Here is a 19,042-nt window from a genome sequence, read left to right on the forward strand (position 1 = left end):
CAGCGCCACCCGACTCGTTAGTGGCGGCCTACACTCTCTGCCTCTGCTTTCACTCTCAGCTCGTGTCGTCGTCCTCGTCGTCCTGCGTCGTCATACTGTCTGTGCTTTTGTCTGTCTTGTCTTCTCTAAAAACCTGCTAGGCTGTTTGTACCAAATCACTGAACTCTTGTAAAATGAGCGAAGGTATCGTATATTGGCCATCTCGTAGCTAAATCGCCTATATTGAACGATCATCAGCCGCAGACCTAGATGCCAGCCAGAGTGCTCACTTTGACGAAACGGGCTACATTTACGATGAGGACGACGAATATGAGGAGATCACGCAGGAAGACTGCTGGACTGTGATCTCCAGCTTCTTCGAGCAAAAAGGTCTCGTCCGGCAGCAGCTCGACTCATTTGACGAGTTTGTCCAAAACACAATGCAAGAGCTGGTCGATGAGAACTCAGATCTCATTCTGGACCAGAGTGACCAGCATACGGGACACGAAGGAGACGTGAACCGGCGCTATGAGATCAAATTCGGCCAGATATACTTGTCCAGACCAACCGTTACCGAGGCAGACGGTTCAGTGGTGCCAGTATTCCCGCAGGAGGCGCGACTGCGCAACTTAACGTACTCAGCACCGCTGTACATCGAGATGAAGAAGCGTGTGTTGATAGGCAGGGAGGATCCAGATAGCTTGACAGGCGACATGGTTTGGGAGCCGGAAGGGGATGAGAATGCAGAGGATACGAGGAAAGTGTGGATTGGAAAGGTGCGTTCTTCGAAGTCGCGCAGTTGTATGGCCTCCCTGAGGCTGCGATCTGCCGTTAGGTTCCGATCATGCTGCGCTCCTCCTTCTGCATCCTCTACGAGCTCAGCGACGAGGAACTGTATGACCTGAATGAATGCCCCTTCGACTCGGGAGGATACTTCATCATCAACGGCTCGGAGAAGGTGCTTATTGCCCAAGAACGTATGGCGACAAACCATGTCTACGTGTTCGCCAAGGCACAGCCGTCGCCCGTTAGCTTCCTGGCGGAGATCCGTAGTGCTGTCGAGAGGGGTGGGAAGACAATCAGCCAGTTCCAGGTTAAGCTCTATCACAGGAACCAGGAGCGCTCGGTGGGTTTTTATTTACAATTGATGCATCGAGGCTGTTTGACAGCTGATGGAATTGGGGTGGTTAGCTAGGCAATGTCATGAAAGCAACGATTCCCTACATCAAGGTTGACATTCCTATCTGGGTTGTCTTCCGTGCTCTTGGCGTCATATCTGATCGCGACATTCTTGAACACATCTGCTACGACATGCAAGATGTTCAGATGCTCGAGATGCTCAAGCCGTGTATCGATGATGGTTTCGTCATTCAAGATCGTGAGGTTGGTATGACAAAGCCAAATGTAGTGTAACTCCACTGAGCGTTTGTTGCCCAGGTTGCGCTGGATTTCATTGGAAACCGTGGTACGACTACTGGCCTTAATCGTGAACGTCGTTTGCGATATGCACAGGAAATCCTCCAGAAGGAGATGTTGCCGCATGTCTCCATGGCGGAAGGTTCTGAGTCCAAGAAGGCATACTTCTTTGGGTACATGATTCACCGGCTTTTGCTTGCCGCTATGGAGCGGAGAGACCTGGACGACCGTGATCATTTTGGTAAGAAGAGGTTGGATTTGGCTGGCCCGCTGCTCGCCAACCTCTTCCGCATGCTTTTCCGCAAGTTGACGAAGGACGTCTACCGGTATTTGCAGAAGGTACGTTACGCATGACCATTCACAAAGCTCTCTGGTGTTTATTCCAGGCGATGCTCCAAGTGCGTGGAGACTCACAAGGAATTCAACTTGAACTTGGCCGTCAAGCACAACACCATCACCAATGGTCTCAAATACTCGCTTGCCACAGGTAACTGGGGAGACCAGAAGAAGTCGATGGCTTCGAAGGCTGGTGTATCCCAAGTGCTGAACCGGTACACCTACGCTTCTACCTTGTCACATCTGCGTCGCTGTAACACGCCGCTCGGGCGTGAGGGGAAGATCGCGAAGCCTCGTCAACTGCATAACACGCACTGGGGTATGGTCTGCCCTGCAGAGACACCCGAAGGGCAGGCTTGTGGTCTCGTCAAGAACCTGTCTCTCATGTCATGTATCTCGGTCGGTTCTCTCTCGGCCCCCGTCATCGAGTTCCTGGAGGAGTGGGGTCTGGAGTCGCTTGAGGAGAATGCACATTCCGCGACGCCATGCACGAAAGTGTTCGTCAATGGCGTGTGGATGGGTGTTCACCGAGATCCCGCGAACTTGGTCAAAACGATTAAGAAGCTTCGGCGGAAGGACGATATCAGTCCCGAGGTTTCGGTCGTCCGCGATATTCGAGAGAGAGAGTTGCGCTTGTACACCGACGCTGGGCGTGTTTGCCGGCCGCTGTTCATCGTGGAGAACCAGCAGCTGCTTCTGGCCAAGAAGCACATCCAGTATCTTAACGACGGTCAGGACGAGGAGGGCAAGCCATACAAATGGGATTCGCTGGTGAAAGGTGGTGTCATCGAACTCTTGGATGCCGAGGAAGAAGAGACCGTCATGATTTGCATGACACCGGAGGATCTGGAGAACTCGAGAATGCAGTCCAACACTATCGACTCACATATGAACGATGGTGAATTCGATCCTGCTGCACGACTCAAGGCCACCACAAACACACATACGTGGACCCACTGCGAAATTCACCCCAGTATGATTTTGGGTGTTTGCGCCAGTATCATTCCTTTCCCCGATCACAACCAGGTACTTCGTCTGTTCTTTGTCCTTGTAATGCTGTCATATTCACTACGTCATAGTCTCCCCGGAACACTTATCAATCTGCTATGGGTAAACAAGCCATGGGTATCTATCTCACCAACTTCCTAGTCCGAATGGACACGATGGCGAACATCCTGTATTACCCGCAGAAACCTCTTGCCACGACCCGTTCCATGGAGTATCTGCGTTTCCGAGAGCTTCCCGCTGGTCAAAATGCCATCGTAGCCATTCTTTGCTACAGCGGTTACAACCAGGAAGACTCCGTCATCATGAATCAGAGCTCAATCGACCGTGGGCTGTTCCGGAGCATATATTACCGCAGCTACATGGATCTCGAGAAGAAGAGCGGCATTCAGCAGCTCGAGGAGTTCGAGAAGCCAACCAGAGAGAACACACTTCGTATGAAGCATGGCACATACGACAAGCTTGAGGATGATGGTCTCATCGCGCCTGGTACTGGAGTCAATGGCGAAGATATCATTATTGGCAAGACTGCACCAATACCTCCTGACAGCGAGGAGCTAGGTCAGCGTACGCGGGCGCACACACGACGCGATGTGTCGACGCCATTGAAGAGCACGGAAAGTGGTATCATCGACCAAGTTCTAATTACTACGAACGCCGAGGGCCAGAAGTTCGTAAAGATACGTGTACGGTCGACGCGTATTCCCCAGATTGGTGATAAGTTCGCGTCTCGTCATGGTCAGAAGGGTACGATTGGTATCACATACCGCCAAGAAGACATGCCTTTCACTGCGGAGGGGATCACTCCCGATATTGTCATCAACCCGCACGCCATCCCATCCCGTATGACAATCGGTCACTTGGTCGAATGTCTGTTGTCCAAGGTGGCAACCCTTATCGGGAACGAAGGTGATGCTACACCGTTCACTGACTTGACCGTCGAGTCTGTGTCCCAATTCTTGCGGCAAAAGGGTTACCAGTCGCGTGGACTGGAGGTGATGTATCACGGCCACACTGGGCGGAAATTGCAGGCACAGGTCTACCTTGGCCCAACTTACTACCAGCGGCTCAAGCACATGGTGGACGACAAGATTCACTCACGTGCGAGAGGTCCAGTGCAGATCCTGACAAGACAGCCTGTTGAGGGTCGTAGTCGTGATGGTGGCTTGCGTTTTGGAGAGATGGAACGTGATTGCATGATCTCGCATGGTGTCGCGGCCTTCTTGAAGGAGCGATTGTTCGAGGCCAGTGATGCGTATCGGCTTCACGTCTGCGACATGTAAGTTCATTTGGATCTATCAGAACTTTCAGAGCTCTGACATCACCCGAATAGTTGCGGTCTCACAGCGATCGCTAACCTCGTAAGTTTTGCCCACAAATCTAGGAATTCAATGCTCAATTACATTTGCAGAAAAAGCAAACATTCGAATGTCGGTCCTGCAAGAACAAGACAGCATGTTCGCAACTGTATATCCCATATGCTGCCAAGCTGCTGTTCCAGGTACGTCACTTCACCAGGGGGTTCGTTACGGCACCCTTACTGAGTTACCGGCCGTACTAGGAATTGCAAAGCATGAACATAGCTGCTCGTCTCTACACCGTCTCAACAGGGCGTATCAGGGATTAGATTGTCACGGACCCTCACAACGATGCTGCGCATGTATATTACAGATGGAATGATTAATTTAACGAACATACGAGATTATAGTTTACTCGTCCTTCATCAATCCCTCCCGCTCATGAGCTTCCCCTTCATGCTGCTCGGTTTCTGACCGTCGCTTTTTTGCATTTATTGACTCCTCCTCGTCGCCTTCTTCGTCTCCGATGTCGAACACCACAGCATCTTCGTGAAGCGAGCCGTTGCCGCGGTTCCCGACCAGGGTAGCCGTATCATCATCAGCATCCACATTTGCTCTGAGATCGTCATGTCGCTCCATGGCCTCCAGGTCGTAGTCCTCCGCATCTCCAGGGTCTTGCGCCAATTCATCGAACATAGCTAGCGTGGATGTAAATGAAATAAGCACAACCTCGGTGGAGCACATTGCGCATTGACACTTATCTTCTGTTGTTTGGTGATGGCCGCCAGAGATAGGCGATTGCGACGAAGTCGACAAGATAAAGCAATGCCAACCAGCCGTCAAGCAACCACCATTGTACTTTCCACGACTTAGCACCGTAGTCTAGGGGGGAAACAGTCACGAGGGGTCTCCTCATATCTTCATGACCTTGCTTACCTTCCGCAAGGCGTCCGGAAAATGTGAGAGAGGACACAACAAAGAAGATTGCGATGACCAATACAGTCATGAGCAAGATGCGGTGCAGCCATCTGAACATTGAAAGTTTGTAATGTTGCTTGCGAGATGCCAGTTGCGAGATCGTGGCTGAGTCGGAGGTCAAAGCACGCAAGAGTGGTGCGAAAATAAACACGCACTGTTCAAAGCGTACAAGATCCAGAGTAGGAAGCCGCTAAGAGTGAAAGCTAACGGTACCACGAAGACAAGGAGGACTAAGGCCGAAGTCGACTCTAGTTCAAGCTCAACGATGCCGACCGCGTATAGAACTTGTTATTCGTGAGACGATTCAGTGTGAATTCTCGAAAGGAGACCATACGCACCTCCGAACAGGAAATGAGCCACAGCAAGTGCCTGACATTTCAACATGGTCTTGCCGAGAGATTCACGGACGACGCTCAATCCTAACGACACAACCAGGAGCAGGAAGAACGAAAGCGCATTACGCCCGGCATCCAAAATCGCGACTTATCGCAAGTTGTTAGTATCGCTTACTGCCTACCAGATACGTGCACTCACCGACGATTAAGAATACAGTTGAAGGTGCGCCTCTGCCATGCGCATTCAAATATCGATAATACGCTGCAGGAGGGACTGTCAGTCGGTAATGACTATTGAAATTAGCGCGAAAGTTACCCCAGTTTGCGACCATCTCAATGATGAGGAAACCCAACAAACTTGATAAGTAGTACTATCGCCACAATGCTCAGACTTCATGCCATTGCCTGCACTTGAAAACATACCTGAATGGGAAGGAGGTCCTGCAAGTTCCTGTAGCACAGCCAACCCCAGCCACAGGCCACGATGGAGTATACCAAGAACATTGCGAAATAGAACTAGATAGAAACTCAGCTGCGTGGACAGAGGGGTCAAATAAGCGGCCGCATACGTTGACTTTCGGATAATCTGTAGCAGGGAGCTTGCCATCAAAGGTGTTTCTGAAGAATACAGTACCGGAATAAGTGGGATGGTAAGGAACGTCCGTGGAATCTTGGCGAGCGGTATTTTGCAGGACAGTTACAGGCACGATCGCTGTGAAAATGTGAGATTTTCACCCAGCGACGCACGTCCGATCATAACTCACCAACGCAGTAATAACCTGTCTTGCGCATTTTGTACTGAATAGGCAGCTCGTACGTCAGGATACCAGAGGGGCTCGGGTTCAGCGCTTCGTCTCTGCGCCACGGACTGGTGTTATTGCTCTCCGGAGGGGTAGGATTGCCCTCAGGATTATCCCAAAATCCATTGGTGGTGGTATCGGAAGAGGGGGACGTTGAGTCGCTTCGTGAGAAGCTCACCCTTGCCGACCAGAAACTGGTGTCGTTCACAGACTTCCCTTCTGGAAGGTCGATGATGAATCGGCCGAGTTGCGAGTTGTCGCAGTATCCGCCCCTCACCGCGTCAGAAGTACACACATACGTCTTCTGCTATGCTCATTTGGGTCAAGATGTCGTGAGTGCGAGAAAGGTTCGCACTCACAGGCATGTCATTTACGGTGGATGTGACCTTCCCGAGGTACTCCATATCCCCCCACTCGTAGATGACCATCGCCAACTGGCCTTGGGACGAGCTATCGAATGTGACTAAAAGGCATAGCTGAGTCCGAGTCTGTTATGCGGCCGCGGGTACACCGCACCATTGATGTATGTTTTCTGGTCCGCCCACATTCCTGAGCATATTTGCCGGTCATAGTCAGTATCGGACACCGGCACTTCATACGCAGTAGCAGACAGTATTAATAGAGAGAATATCGAGAATGAAAGCCCTGGCGAGCGACCGAATAACATGACGAGCGGAGACTCGAGAGTGCGTGAGCTGAGAAGTGTGTTGACGGCTGTTGTACGCGTTTCTCACTTGTTTCTCGAAGTCCTACCCCTCGCCGACTGCGCATTAGCATTGCTTATTGCGTGTTCCATCGCGTTTCGTAACACCGCACACTCTGAACCTGCCCCATGCTTGGAGAGGACGAGGACGTGTTTGACAGTGTGACCTGGGAATCTCCCGCGACGCCGTCCCATGATGCGGGCACGTCTATGTCCGCTGGTCGAGGATACCGGCAAAGCGCATCCGATAGTGACGAAGGCCGGGACCCTCATGCTCCGAAATGGGAGGGGTACCTCATTACCAGCGTGAAGGATCCTGTCAAGGAACTTGCAGAGACAAAGGATGCTTATGTCTCGTATCTCGTCTCTGCGAAGGTATAGTGCATGACCGCCGCGACGTGTGCTTGCTCAAGATGTCATACACTTAGACCAACCTGCCCATCTTCTCTTCCCCAAACCCCTCCTCTCGGAGGCGGTTCCAAGATTTCGTGTTTCTACGTGAGCACCTAGCAAGGGACTTTCCGGCATGTGTAGTGCCGCCTCTTCCTGGCAAGCACAGGCTGGGTAAGCAATCCCGCTGAGCTCGTGCGGGACCGTCCACCAATGTTGTAATAGAGTATGTGACCGGGGACAGGTTCAGTCCGGAGTTTATGGAACGTCGCCGCCTAGGGTGAGTTGCTTACCACTATCTCATGTAATTGTGCAGCTCATGGCACGCAGCCTGCACCGATTCCTACAACGTCTATCACGGCACCCACTATTGCAGCGGAGCAAACTCCTCCGTGCATTCTTCGAGTCGACAGAATGGGTTAGTCCAATTTCAATGCTCGCTCGATGTTATTCTGACTTCCTTCGCAGCACGTTATAATGCATCAGCATGTGGCTCACCCACCAGGGCCCGATTCTTCAAGCGGTGTCATTGACAGCATCTCCGACACGCTCCTCAACGCCTTCTCGCGCGTACGCAAGCCGGACGAGCGATTCATGGAGATGCGTGAATCGGTTGACAAGTTCGAGGAGGGGATCTCACAGTCGGAACGGCTTTGGAACCGCGTACGGAATAGAACGAACGGTGAGTCTGTTTTGGCCTCCCCGGTACGTACCCTGTGCGAATGTCTGAGGCTGAAAGAGATGGCGGTGCGGAACCCGGAGAAGACTTAACGGGTGATTACCATGACCTCGCTGTTGCGGTACAGGGTCTCGGATTTCTGGAAACAGGCATCACGGATCCATTGAACCAGTTTTCCGGCACGCTTATGGAGTTCTCTGCCCTTCTGAGACACACGGTGCGCTATGTCAGCTAGTGCTGTGCAGAGATGTCGTTGACGATTCAGCTACTTAGACACAAGCAACAACCGACCCTTTCCTTATTCACCTCCATTCCCTGCTCAGCTACTCCCATGCGAATCGTGCTGTGCTGAAGCTCCGAGATCAGAAGCAGATGGACTTTGAAGAACTCTCGAACTACCTCTCGAATCTCACGTCTGAGCGGGACAGACTCGCAGCGGTAGTTCAAGGCCGTGCAGGTAGCACAGGCTTTGGCCTCAGCGCCTATATCAAAGACAAGGTGGATGCTCTCCGAGGCGCAGATGATGATAGGAGTCGGGTGGAGAGGATGGGGAAGTTGGATAGCAAAATCAAAGAGGTAGGAATTATTTGCGAACCTCGTTTTGCAATCGGCTGTAAGATGCTGATGCGATTTTCAGCTGCAAGACGCAGTGACAACGGCACATGAGACTTCTGACGCATTCAGTGACGAAGTACTCCGGGAGCAAGTCATTTTTCAATATGCGAAGGAAGCGGAAATGAAGGAAATGCTCGGAAACTTTGCGGATGGCCAAATTGAATTCTACAAAGCTGTGTGTACTATACTATCATTCCTTGATCACTTAGTCTGATCCACACACACAGGCCATGGAAGAATGGGATCGAATTATACCCGTAATTCAGCACATACGGGTCGATGTATGAATGGGAGGAGGGAGCCTCTAGATGATGATTATGAGTAACAGGTTACGATGGCAGTACGTCCAGGTGTCGGACATCTTGACTATGATCATATCTGTGTAATAATGGCTTACTTTATAATGTGTCGATGGGAATGAGGCGATGAAACACGAACGAGCCTTGCATCAAGCGATCTGTCTATGCGCGATATAGGGTCCAGACTGCGAGTTCTCTGTTCATTACCGCGTTCAAATCCTTATAGATACAGTGTGGTACTACTACGTCGAGGGTATAAGCACGGGGTGTTCTCGTACTTGGAACTCTTTACTCGCACTCTGCCACCGCAGAAAAGAGGTCTGGGTACGAGACCAGCACAGGGAAGTTTCGAGAGGGGTTCAGACGCTCATGACGCACGCCGCTTGCCCTTCGGGTCCTCAACTTCTTCAATCATCTTGAGCTTCTCTTCCGACTCTTGCACAGCCAATGACAACTGGGTCCGAGGACGTCAGCGAGAAGAGCTAAGAACATGCACTAGTTCACAGAGCCACTTACGTTGATGATACCAGTGTCAACCGCACGGATCATATGCAGCTCTGCATTCTCGGATGCACCTGACGTTGTGTGCTCGGTAGAGGCCGGCACCCAGGGCGGCGGGTCCTAAGAGAGGCTGGCGTTAGTGCGGAGGCGAGTGGATGTGGAGTTGCTGCGCACCCCGTCATGAGAAGCGGCGGGAGCCTTATCGTCTATTAGCTCGATGACGATTGCGAACGAGAGGTCGTCTGTCAATTCGATGAGGTTCTTTTAAGGTATATGCAATTGTGATTTACGAACCGCCTGCTTGGAGCTGGCCAAGTTGAGCTTCGATCATGTTAAGCTTGACGAGGAAAGAGCGAAAGTACTGTCCAAGAGAACTCGGTGTGATGGCATCCTCGACACTGGTCATCTGTTAGTACGAGAATATGGGAGGCTGATGAGCTAATATGTGAAGGAGCGACCTGGTGTCCTTATTGTACGATTCAACGTGAATCATGTTGCGCACTGCGAATATGAAGCGCTCAAGAGGCACTTCATCCTTACTTTTCACCAGGACGATGACTTTGTCAACATTTCCCTGACGATGGTTTCAGAGACTGAGGCAATGGATCAGCTTCAACGGCGGCTCATACCAGAATAAGCTCCTCAGCAACGGCCTTTACGGCACCGGAAATGTACTCGTTGAGTGCAGGGTGGCGTGATTGGAAGACCGGTGTGTTGAACTTCTTTCGCCTTACAAAAAGGTCGGCAGGGTATATTTGCCTCACGTAGAGGATGGCGTGAATAGCAACCTCGACTAATTTGGGTTAACTCCACAATGGGACAACGAAAAAGACTACCCACTAAGCTCGGCTATACCACGGACTGTTTCTGCAGATTTGGTTGAGAATGTCAGCACATTTGCAGAGAAAGAAGCAGAGTATTCACGATTGAAAGTCAGAGGAGCCTCAGTGGCCATGGGCCTTGCGGGGGTCGCGTCCGCGCGGGCTGGTGAGTTGTGGCCGCCCCTCGACAGGCACGATCGAGATGGCGACAATTCGCGATCACGTGGCTCTTACCACGAAAGGACCATATGACATCAGTAGGAGGTGCGTATAAGTCGCGGTCCGACCACTGCTGCTGTCTAACTCTCTACTTCCATTCGACATGAACTTCGCAGAGTACGCCTTTGACCCCCTCCATCTTCCCTCTCCCAGCAGCGACGACGACCACGATGCCGGTCCGTCCAATGCTAAGAACATCAAACGCGGGACTAGAGGTGTGCACAGCCACCCGTTAGATCAGGCGGGTTTTACTTAGTCCGGATGTCTCCAGCCTGTGACAGGTGCCGCAAACTGAAGAGCAAGTGCGAATCAACCCAGGGCGACAAGTGTAAAAATTGTGCCGCAGCAGCTACGCCGTGCACGTTCCAAGGTGAGCTTCGGCTTCCATTTTTTGCGTCAGTTGATGTTGACTGCGCGTGTGCAGGTCCCAGCTTCAAGCGTGGGCCACCGAAGGGCTATATTCACGCCATCGAGCAACGATGGCATCAAGTAGAATGCATCTTAGGCGCCATCATGGCGTCCTCGCAAGCACAAACTGTTGTCGGGGAACTTCGTAGCGATCCTCTTGCACGAGCCATCCTTGACAGAGTCGACTCTGGCCCGTACGGTCCGCGTGGAAGGGTGCGACAGCCGCCTCAAGGCGCGACCTCCGACAATTTCTATGCGACTATCATGGGTACAGATCATGCATCACGGGACGATCGTCGTGCGCGAAGGCAGTCAAGGATGACGCGCGAAACAGTCTCAATTGAAGGTTGGTCTGTCCTTCTATTCATACATGCTGGTAGTTAATAAAACTTGGAGTCAGACGCCACGATGCTGGCCGCTCCAACAAAAGAATGGCAGGATTCTCTCATTCGTCGCTTGAATGGGACTGTCGTGTCAGATTATACCTCCGTATCTATGTCGACACCCATTACAAGTTCTGCCTCTCCTTCTTCATCCTCTCATTATGAACAAGGACAAGGACAACAAGAACCTAGGAGGAGAAGAAGATTGGAAGGTTCATATGTTCCTGACAGCGTGTTGGCCCAGAGCAATTGGGATGAGCAATATTCTATGTCCGGTGACCCGAGTACGTCTGTATACGACGTCTTTGAACAATAGTCCCCACATTCTTGTACAGATGCGAATTGGGACGAGGTAGACGACACCGTGGATTCGTTCGGTCATTTGGCGCTCGATGATCACAAAGAAGTAGGCACAATATATAATGGTTACAATTGATATTCACTGAGCAAGTTGTCAGATTCGCTACCATGGACACGCATCCGGTCTACCGCTTCTGGCCCGAAGCGAACGGCAAGAAGGTGACAGGGAAGCCCATGGAATCTGGTGAGCAAAACACCATGGTTTCGTTGCGATCTGCTATAAACAACTTGGCACGTTAATCAGGAAATTCCCTCCTTTGAAGGAGGAGCCTGTATCGGAAAGCTTCGACTTGAGCGCGGATGATGACACCAATGTGCCTTTACCACCTTTGGACTTACAGCGACACCTCATCGACTTGTACTTCACATATGTGCACCCGTTCTTCCCAGTGATAAACAAATGGTATTTTCTAGACAACTACCCTCCGTAAGTCTCTCCGTTTGATACTTGACTTCTGCATGCTGAACTCTACTGACACTGGTATAGGCACAGCCCGCCCAGGTAGGACAGAATGAACCTCCTCATTGTTCAAGAAGTGATTGCTGACGTTGTTCCTACACATAGTGCAAGTTCTGAGGCCATCGGTGCACCAGCGGATTCTGCTCAGAAGATCAATAAGCTTTTGTTGCTAGCGATGTTCTCACTGGCAGACAGGTATTCGAACCTTGGGCCGAATGATGGTAACAAGTGGAACTCGGGCATGCTATATGCGATCCATGCGAGGCAGATATTGAGTCAGTTCATCTGTTCCTATAACGCCATTGTCGGTATTGAAGCTCCGAGTAGACCGCACGTTCCAATATAGTCGTCCAGCGACGGTACAAGCCCTCCTACTTCTTGGAATACGCGAGTTTGGATTAGGTGAGGTTGCTCCAAACTTTCCGTTTCGGCACCATGCAAATGTCTAACCGTGAATATTTTAGGTGCTATGGAGCAAGGATGGCTATACTCTGGTATGTCCGGAGCGCCTCTTTCCAGTGCGTTCGCCTGACCTTGCCTTCTGACAGGCATGGCCTTGCGTATGGTATGTATGTGCACCGTTCTGTAGCTACATCCAGCTGATCCTTCCATGGCTAAGGCCATCGACCTGGGCATGAATCGTAATGCGGACAATTGGACGGACAATGCAAAGGACCTGTTTTCTCCTGTTGAGAAGCAGATCAGGAAGCAAATCTGGTGGTCCTGTTGTATCACAGACAAGTAGGCTTCCTTCTTTTTGTAGCTGCTCGCTGGTCTGATTATTCGCTGTCAGGTTGTCCGCGATGTGGATGGGTAAGGCGTCCTTGCAGGGTGGTCCATGGAAGTGGCCCTCCGAGTCATTTTCTGATCTGACACCTTTAGGTAGACCTATAACCTTCCGGGCAAACGACTACACTACGCTTAAGCCGGAGGTTCCACTAGTATGTCAAGTTGTTTTTTGATGTCAGTCTTATCCTAATCATTGAGGCTTTCTAGGAAGATGAGTACGATAATTGGCAGCCATGTCCTCCAGACGCGCTCGGTCCAGACTTCCAGCCTCGTCCCTCTATGATTATGAGCTGCTTCCGCGAACAATGCGAATTATGTGAGGCAGGGATGTTCGAGGTCGTGAATATGATGACTAACCCTTGACCATGACAACAGCCGTCGTCATCACGTATATAATGAATCAAATTTACCCAGTGAAGAGTTTAAATGACACATCGCGACGGACGCTTCTGCAGCAGCTGGAAGCACGTCTACATAGTTGGCTCTTCAACCTTCCTGAGCATCTGCGATACTCGACAACAAGCAGTCTCAGCGTACCATTACCGCATATATTAATCCTGCACGTTGAGTACTGCGCGGCGGTGCTCTTGCTTCACCGTGCGTTGTGAGTGGTGACATGCTGGGTTATACAAGGAGAACGCTGACGACATGCTGTATTTTGACAGTATTCCACATGCAAATGGGTGAGTCGAATAACATATGCTGTGCCTCACTTTCCATGGACTAAGTTTTGAAGGCGATCGGATGACAACGGGGACGGTAATCCTCAATCTGACCCCCTTCCGCTCAAATCGTTCGATATTTGCCAGAGCGCTGCCTCTCACATCAGCTCAATAGGTGAGGCTCCTGGATGAAGAAATTCTATCAATGCTGACATCTTGTCTCAGTCACCGTTTACGATGAAAAGTATGGCTTGAGCACGGCTCCGCCGTTCTTGTCTATATATTTGCAGAGCGCTGGGTAAGCTGCATCGTGCCTATGCATCTTTAGTTGCTGAGTTGTTGTGCATCACAGTATCATGCATGTTATCACATGTGAGTGTCCTGCCAGCGGGACCAAGTGACTCACTTGCTGAACGTCGCGGACAGTAAGCAGGCATCCACAGAACCCGCAAGCTATCATCGGCTTGAAACAATGCATCTCGGCGCTTGAGAAGCTAGAGGTATGAAAGTCCACCTGGAATGATATCGACCTGACCTTTGGTCTGCCAGACTGTCTGGCCTAGTGCAACTCGAGTGCGCATATTGCTGGAAGGCGTGAAAGTGAGGAAAGGTCAAATGGCGCCAGCCCCCCAAAATCAGCAGAACCAGCAACCCCTGCGACACAAACGTTCAGCGGAAGAAGCGTTGGGTGCAGAAAGGAACTCGGACGTCCTTGAGCGAGAATCATCCGACAGACATGCTACGTACACTGAACCTGGGGCGGCGCAGGCTGCCACAAGATTCGACGAGCATATCAACCAGCACCTGATGCTTCGCACGCTGGGCCTCGATCTGCAAGGAATAGAAGCATCAACCTCGTTCTATCCTGGATATCAGTGGTGGCCACACCAGAACTTCCATGAAGCGGTCATGCAGGGCCATATGATGGACATTGCGACTGCAGGCACATCGACAAGCATGTTGAGCGACGCAACGATTCCCGAGGCATCCTTCACGTTTGACCAGCAGCATCTGAACCCCGAGTTCGTGCAGGGTGTCCACTACCCTATCCTCGATCCTTCTCATCTGTTCCCCTCCAATCTGCACCCGTATCCACCGCAACATGATCCCGGATCTTGATGAGGCCTGGGCAAGACGGATGATTTAGCGAATAGCCATTAATTTATGTGGGTCTCCAGCTGCTTGATGTTCCGTTAATGTAGTACCTAGTATACATCCAATCTACAGTCATATAATAAATGTATCAGGCGAACCGCAAATACACTCGCGGAGGAGAGCTCTACATAGAAAACTTGCATAAAACGAGGCGATGAACTCGGAGACTTCTGAGGACTGTCATGAGCAGGACATACGAAAGCCATGAATACTTGGTCATTTCTTGATGATATATAGTCGAAGCTTATGATGCGGTGGCTGCCTCGCGAGCCTGACGTCGTGCTCTGCGGCGTGCTCGCCAACGAGGACCGATATGGTACGTGAAGATCATGATAGGCGACAAGACGACACAGATGCCCGGAAGGAGTACATACGTCCATCCGGGCCCCATGGCATTGAGGATGGGGTTGATGACCGAAACCATTACTGCACCGAGGGAGCATCGCACCATGTTGTTCTGAGAATGACATTAGGCACGTTATGACCGGGGGAGGGGCAAGGAGAGGCATACACATGCTGTTACGGCCGCACTCTGTCCCGGAACGAGGTCAACGATGAGAGTTTGCGTCACGTTCATGTTAGCTACGACGGCGTAGCCGACTAGACAGAACCTAAGTGGACGAACTGACTCGGGAAATGATATGCGCGTGTACCAAAAATTGACGATATTAGCGGACCGGCAATGTTGGTCCCTGCGTCTAACGTCCAGCCATAGACGATGGTCGCTACTACGAACAGGCCGAAATAAAACGGCATCAACCTCAGTCTCGCCTTTTCGATGGGAAAGTTCTCGTCCTTCGTTACGTCCTCTGGACGGACCTTCTTCTCTGGGTCCGTCTCTATCGCGAATTTCGCGAACATCTGGTTCTTGACGCGCCTGTATTCGTAGTCGAGCACGCGGCCGGTGATGACGCCGCCGATGAGCATGCCACCGCCGATCGCGAGGAAGCATAGCCCGATGTCGGTTTCGTTGAGGAACGTGTAGCTGCTCTTGAAGAGCGTGGAGATGCTGATGGTCACAGCGTAGAAGACCGAGTAGATCATGCCGTTGAAGAAGAGGAGAAGGAGGATGTCCGGGTAGAGGAAGAGGATGAGCGGGTTGTTGAAGCGCCGCCGCGCCGGGCGGGTGGACGGGTCCTGGGGCGTGACTTTCTGGCGGTTGCGACCAACGATGGGTATCAGAGGGTAGTAGAAGCGCGGTGGGGGGATGCTGCCGTCTCCAACGAAGGCGCGCAAAGTCTCGGGCAAAAACCTGCGAGTCGATCCAAATGAGGATGAGGCGGGGAGACACACTAGCAGTGCGGGCACTTACAAGAGTATGACAACGAAGCACACTGCAGAGGCAATCACAAGGAACCAGAAAATGGATCTGAAATGCACTTGTTAGGATTACGGACGTGTCATATATAAAAGGAACCTTGCCTCCAGCCTAGGTTTTCTGCAAGAACACCTCCCAGTACCGGGCCTACACATGGACCAACCTAAACGACACAGCTCATTAGGCTCTGCATCAGTAGTGTATATATGTGCCGACTTGCCATGGGCCCGACGTTCCAAAAACCAAAATATGTACCGCGTTCATAAGGAGCGGCAATATCTGCAATGACCCCAGCACCTGAGGAAGACTGGTCAGTCGTGTTCAACATCGTACATGGCGCATTCCCGGACCTAACGCTACAGTGCTCGCAGACCCCGCGGCTTGGACACATCGGAGGACCATGAGTGCCCAATATGCGTCTGTTGGAATGAGTGCAAGTCCGATACAGGACAAGAAGAGAACGAGCAAGCATCCGAGAAACATGGGTCTGCGACCCCATCGGTCGGCAAGCGTTCCCCAGAATATAGGTGCTACAGAAAGCCACAGGTAATTGAGATATGCTTATGCAAGGACGTCACACGAGCGCACTTACAAAGACCTTGAACGATCAAGTAAACCGTCACGGTCAGATTTATGTCTTCTGTCGATTTATGGAAGGCAGCTGCTATAGTTGGTATAGCGGGAAAGTAGATATTGGCGGTGAACGGGCTGGAGAAGAGATAGAGACATTAGCATTTCATACGAATAAATCTCGGTCACGTGCATATATACTGACCTGAACAATGAGGCAAAGGCAGCCACGGCGACGATGAACCATTTCTCGCTCGATGTGTAGATGCTGTATGCCTTGACATGATCGTGGTCCGGTGCATGGTGCCCAGCTGCCAAGAAGATCAGGAGCAATTAGGGTTTGTTGCGCCCTCCTGACCGACCAAATCCGACGCACCTTCAACACGTTCTGCGGTGTTCGAGCCGTCGGTGGAACTCCCGACCCTATGTTTCTGGGCATCATGTTCGACGCCAGGTCGTGTCATGAATGTAAAATCGCAGCAGAGCAAATGATTTGGGAGTGCGGGTTGGGCATGAGTGCGCACACGTAGGGAATTGGACAGGCTGACTGACTTATGTATGTAGAGGGAGTCGAGGGTCGAGTCCGATGGCGAATGGCAGCGTATCCGACCGTGAATGCCTTTCCTGGTATTCTGCCTGCCGAGATCGATCAAGTGCGGCATCCTTGCGAGGCGCCCATTCTGGACGAAGTTGTGGCCTCAATGGGTTCCGGTCCCAATCTGCAGCAATGAAGCAACGAGATCTCGCTAGTTCTTTTCTCAAAAACGACTTTCTGCGCATGTTCAATGAATTAAAAGACACCTCGGACGCGTTATAGATGCTTCCGCCGACAAGCGACGCATCGGAGGATATCACGACCATGTTATTCAAGTGGTGATCAGAGCGTATCACAACAAGAACCATGATATTCGTGGACCTACACATACAATGGAAGACGCACAAAACGAAAGACACGAGGCACTCAATCAGCCTCCACCCGCATCTGGCCTCTCCCTCTCCGAATTCGTTCCTCGATGCCGCCCTCACCACCAAAGACTTTCTTCTGCTCGTGGCTGAGGAAACTTCCCATGCCCTTCGACTTCGTCCTTACGCGCTCCTCCGCCTCCGCCTCCGCCTTCTCCTGTGCCAACAATAACGTCAAACGTTCCTTTCGTTCCACGGTTAGCGTCATTGCATCCGAAGACATGGCTGCTAGACGGGCAGCACGATCTTCCGCACTATAGCCTGTTGGCTTCGAGGTCGGTGGCGGGCTCAAACGCGAGCGCTTCGAAGGCGCAGCATCGTATCGTGTGAGGCTCCTGCTCCTGCTCCTGGCCCGTTTCCGGTCATCAAGAGACTCCCTGAGTCGTCGACGGTCGTAGGCGTTGTCGTCTGACTCGTCTGACCTCGGCCACGTGCGTACGGCCCTCCCGTCATCTCTCCTTCTTTCCTCACTTCTGCTCCGATCCCTACGGCGATACGAGTCAGGTGTGCGGCTCCTGCTTCGTCCCCGTCGACTAGGGTAGTGAATATCATCGGGAGCGCGCATATAGCTATCGCCGTATCGTGTGCGAAAGGGTGGGGGAGACAGTGACCGCCGCTCATGTGGACTAGGAGACGGCCGCGAACGAGAGTAGTGATCGCGAGCGTCTGAACGATGCCGGTCATCATACGGCGAAGCTGATCTCTCTCTATGCTTGTCTTTGTGCTTCTTCTCTTTCTTGTCCTTCTTGTCCTTCTTGTTCTTCTTGTTCTTGATGCCAGTGCGCTCCTGCATCTCTCGTAAACGCAGAGGGTTGGACATGAGTGCCTGGTATGCAGCCTGCTCCTTCTGCTTGATGGCGAACAGCGGGTCCTCACGAATCTTCGCAGCAGTATCCCTGACAGTATTTGCATACTGCGTTGCAATGAAGTTCTTGTGAGCAGCGCCAACCTGTGCTCTTGGAGTCAGTGATTGCCTTAGAGCCATTATCCGCCGAGTACGTACCTTCTCGTTCTCGTCCGCGGTCAGAATCTTGTCCACTCTTTTCTTACCAAGCAGATAGTCCTCCAGGTCGTTTGCATTCTGGTTGCTTCCCGTTGCTGGAGTCGTATACATCCATTCTAGTTTCTCCTGCCTCTTCTTCCCGGTCTGTTCCTCCTGCAATCGCTGCAATTCCTGCAACTGTCGCTCCTCCTCCTTCTCCTTGCGCAGCTGATCAAGCTTCTTCTTCTCTTCCAACTACATGGGAACAGGAGTCAGAACAATATCACAACGTATTGGTCGCACAGTACATACCGCTTTCTTCTCCTCCAGCCAGACCCGCTCCTGGTTCTTCAACAGGAGCGGGTGCCAGGATTTCTTCATGTTCAGATCTCCACCACCCATCTTGGCTAGCTTTCAAGGAAGAAACTGTTAGAGGGGTTTGATAAGGATAGGCAGACAGAGAGAGTGCTTTCAAGTGCGAGCAAGAGTGAGATGGAAAAGGACGTGAGTGCTAGTCGGTGGGGTGGTGAGCAACAACGACCCAAATAAGCGCTCAACGTTGTTTGGCTTTGTTGTGTTTGCGTGGCCCTACTACCGCAGACCACCGCCCGCCATCGT

At 51.6% G+C, this 19,042-nt stretch overlaps 7 protein-coding genes across 7 annotated transcripts; 3 read left to right on the top strand and 4 right to left on the bottom strand.

Annotated features, from left to right (window-relative positions):
- Nucleotides 1–173: 173 nt before the first annotated feature.
- LAESUDRAFT_762810 (DNA-directed RNA polymerase II, subunit 2) lies at nt 174–4,363 on the top strand (the record flags this gene model as incomplete). Its single annotated transcript, XM_040913157.1, has 10 exons — nt 174–183; nt 238–755; nt 815–1,105; nt 1,171–1,362; nt 1,417–1,734; nt 1,795–2,757; nt 2,811–4,015; nt 4,070–4,097; nt 4,148–4,237; nt 4,298–4,363. The coding sequence occupies 10 exons, from the start codon at nt 174–176 to the stop codon at nt 4,361–4,363; spliced, it is 3,681 nt and encodes a 1,226-aa protein (XP_040760201.1).
- An 82-nt stretch (nt 4,364–4,445) lies between these two features.
- Nucleotides 4,446–6,814, bottom strand: LAESUDRAFT_738744 (uncharacterized protein; the record flags this gene model as incomplete). The annotated part of the gene is made up of 12 exons (XM_040910929.1): nt 4,446–4,763; nt 4,840–4,916; nt 4,971–5,117; nt 5,168–5,296; nt 5,351–5,494; nt 5,547–5,609; nt 5,664–5,718; nt 5,771–5,863; nt 5,917–6,059; nt 6,112–6,454; nt 6,507–6,610; nt 6,664–6,814. The coding sequence occupies 12 exons, from the start codon at nt 6,812–6,814 to the stop codon at nt 4,446–4,448; spliced, it is 1,767 nt and encodes a 588-aa protein (XP_040760202.1).
- Nucleotides 6,815–6,979: 165 nt separating this feature from the next.
- On the top strand, nt 6,980–8,821 carry LAESUDRAFT_661685 (uncharacterized protein; the record flags this gene model as incomplete). The annotated part of the gene is made up of 9 exons (XM_040904950.1): nt 6,980–7,225; nt 7,279–7,414; nt 7,466–7,520; nt 7,571–7,658; nt 7,709–7,922; nt 7,982–8,136; nt 8,193–8,495; nt 8,557–8,709; nt 8,762–8,821. 9 exons carry the CDS (start codon nt 6,980–6,982, stop codon nt 8,819–8,821), a joined length of 1,410 nt encoding a protein of 469 aa, XP_040760203.1.
- A 190-nt stretch (nt 8,822–9,011) lies between these two features.
- Nucleotides 9,012–10,324, bottom strand: LAESUDRAFT_730213 (DNA-binding protein). Its single transcript, XM_040909791.1, has 8 exons — nt 10,259–10,324; nt 10,175–10,201; nt 9,964–10,127; nt 9,793–9,908; nt 9,629–9,732; nt 9,509–9,576; nt 9,350–9,454; nt 9,012–9,287 (listed from the first exon to the last, which is right to left on the bottom strand). Exons 1-8 carry the CDS (start codon nt 10,287–10,289, stop codon nt 9,201–9,203), a joined length of 702 nt encoding a protein of 233 aa, XP_040760204.1. The 5' UTR covers nt 10,290–10,324; the 3' UTR covers nt 9,012–9,200.
- A 152-nt stretch (nt 10,325–10,476) lies between these two features.
- LAESUDRAFT_685395 (uncharacterized protein) lies at nt 10,477–14,732 on the top strand (the record flags this gene model as incomplete). The annotated part of the gene is made up of 23 exons (XM_040905888.1): nt 10,477–10,589; nt 10,646–10,744; nt 10,799–11,128; nt 11,183–11,449; nt 11,501–11,571; nt 11,624–11,709; nt 11,770–11,952; nt 12,013–12,027; nt 12,091–12,260; nt 12,313–12,387; nt 12,450–12,483; nt 12,538–12,550; nt 12,605–12,726; nt 12,779–12,798; nt 12,868–12,926; nt 12,982–13,090; nt 13,150–13,378; nt 13,440–13,457; nt 13,511–13,611; nt 13,662–13,734; nt 13,789–13,808; nt 13,863–13,936; nt 13,986–14,732. Coding segments are annotated over 23 exons (2,851 nt in total), but the record flags the coding sequence as incomplete, so codon positions are not given.
- A 103-nt stretch (nt 14,733–14,835) lies between these two features.
- Nucleotides 14,836–16,943, bottom strand: LAESUDRAFT_738748 (MFS general substrate transporter; the record flags this gene model as incomplete). Its single annotated transcript, XM_040910930.1, has 10 exons — nt 14,836–15,048; nt 15,103–15,191; nt 15,245–15,843; nt 15,904–15,960; nt 16,014–16,072; nt 16,130–16,206; nt 16,260–16,439; nt 16,502–16,617; nt 16,685–16,790; nt 16,856–16,943. The coding sequence occupies 10 exons, from the start codon at nt 16,941–16,943 to the stop codon at nt 14,836–14,838; spliced, it is 1,584 nt and encodes a 527-aa protein (XP_040760206.1).
- A 497-nt stretch (nt 16,944–17,440) lies between these two features.
- LAESUDRAFT_661888 (uncharacterized protein) lies at nt 17,441–18,826 on the bottom strand (the record flags this gene model as incomplete). The annotated part of the gene is made up of 3 exons (XM_040904960.1): nt 17,441–18,391; nt 18,446–18,679; nt 18,737–18,826. The coding sequence occupies 3 exons, from the start codon at nt 18,824–18,826 to the stop codon at nt 17,441–17,443; spliced, it is 1,275 nt and encodes a 424-aa protein (XP_040760207.1).
- Nucleotides 18,827–19,042: the final 216 nt, after the last annotated feature.

This window comes from Laetiporus sulphureus (assembly GCF_001632365.1).
Source record: "Laetiporus sulphureus 93-53 unplaced genomic scaffold LAESUscaffold_48, whole genome shotgun sequence".
Classification (NCBI taxonomy): domain Eukaryota; kingdom Fungi; phylum Basidiomycota; class Agaricomycetes; order Polyporales; family Laetiporaceae; genus Laetiporus; species Laetiporus sulphureus.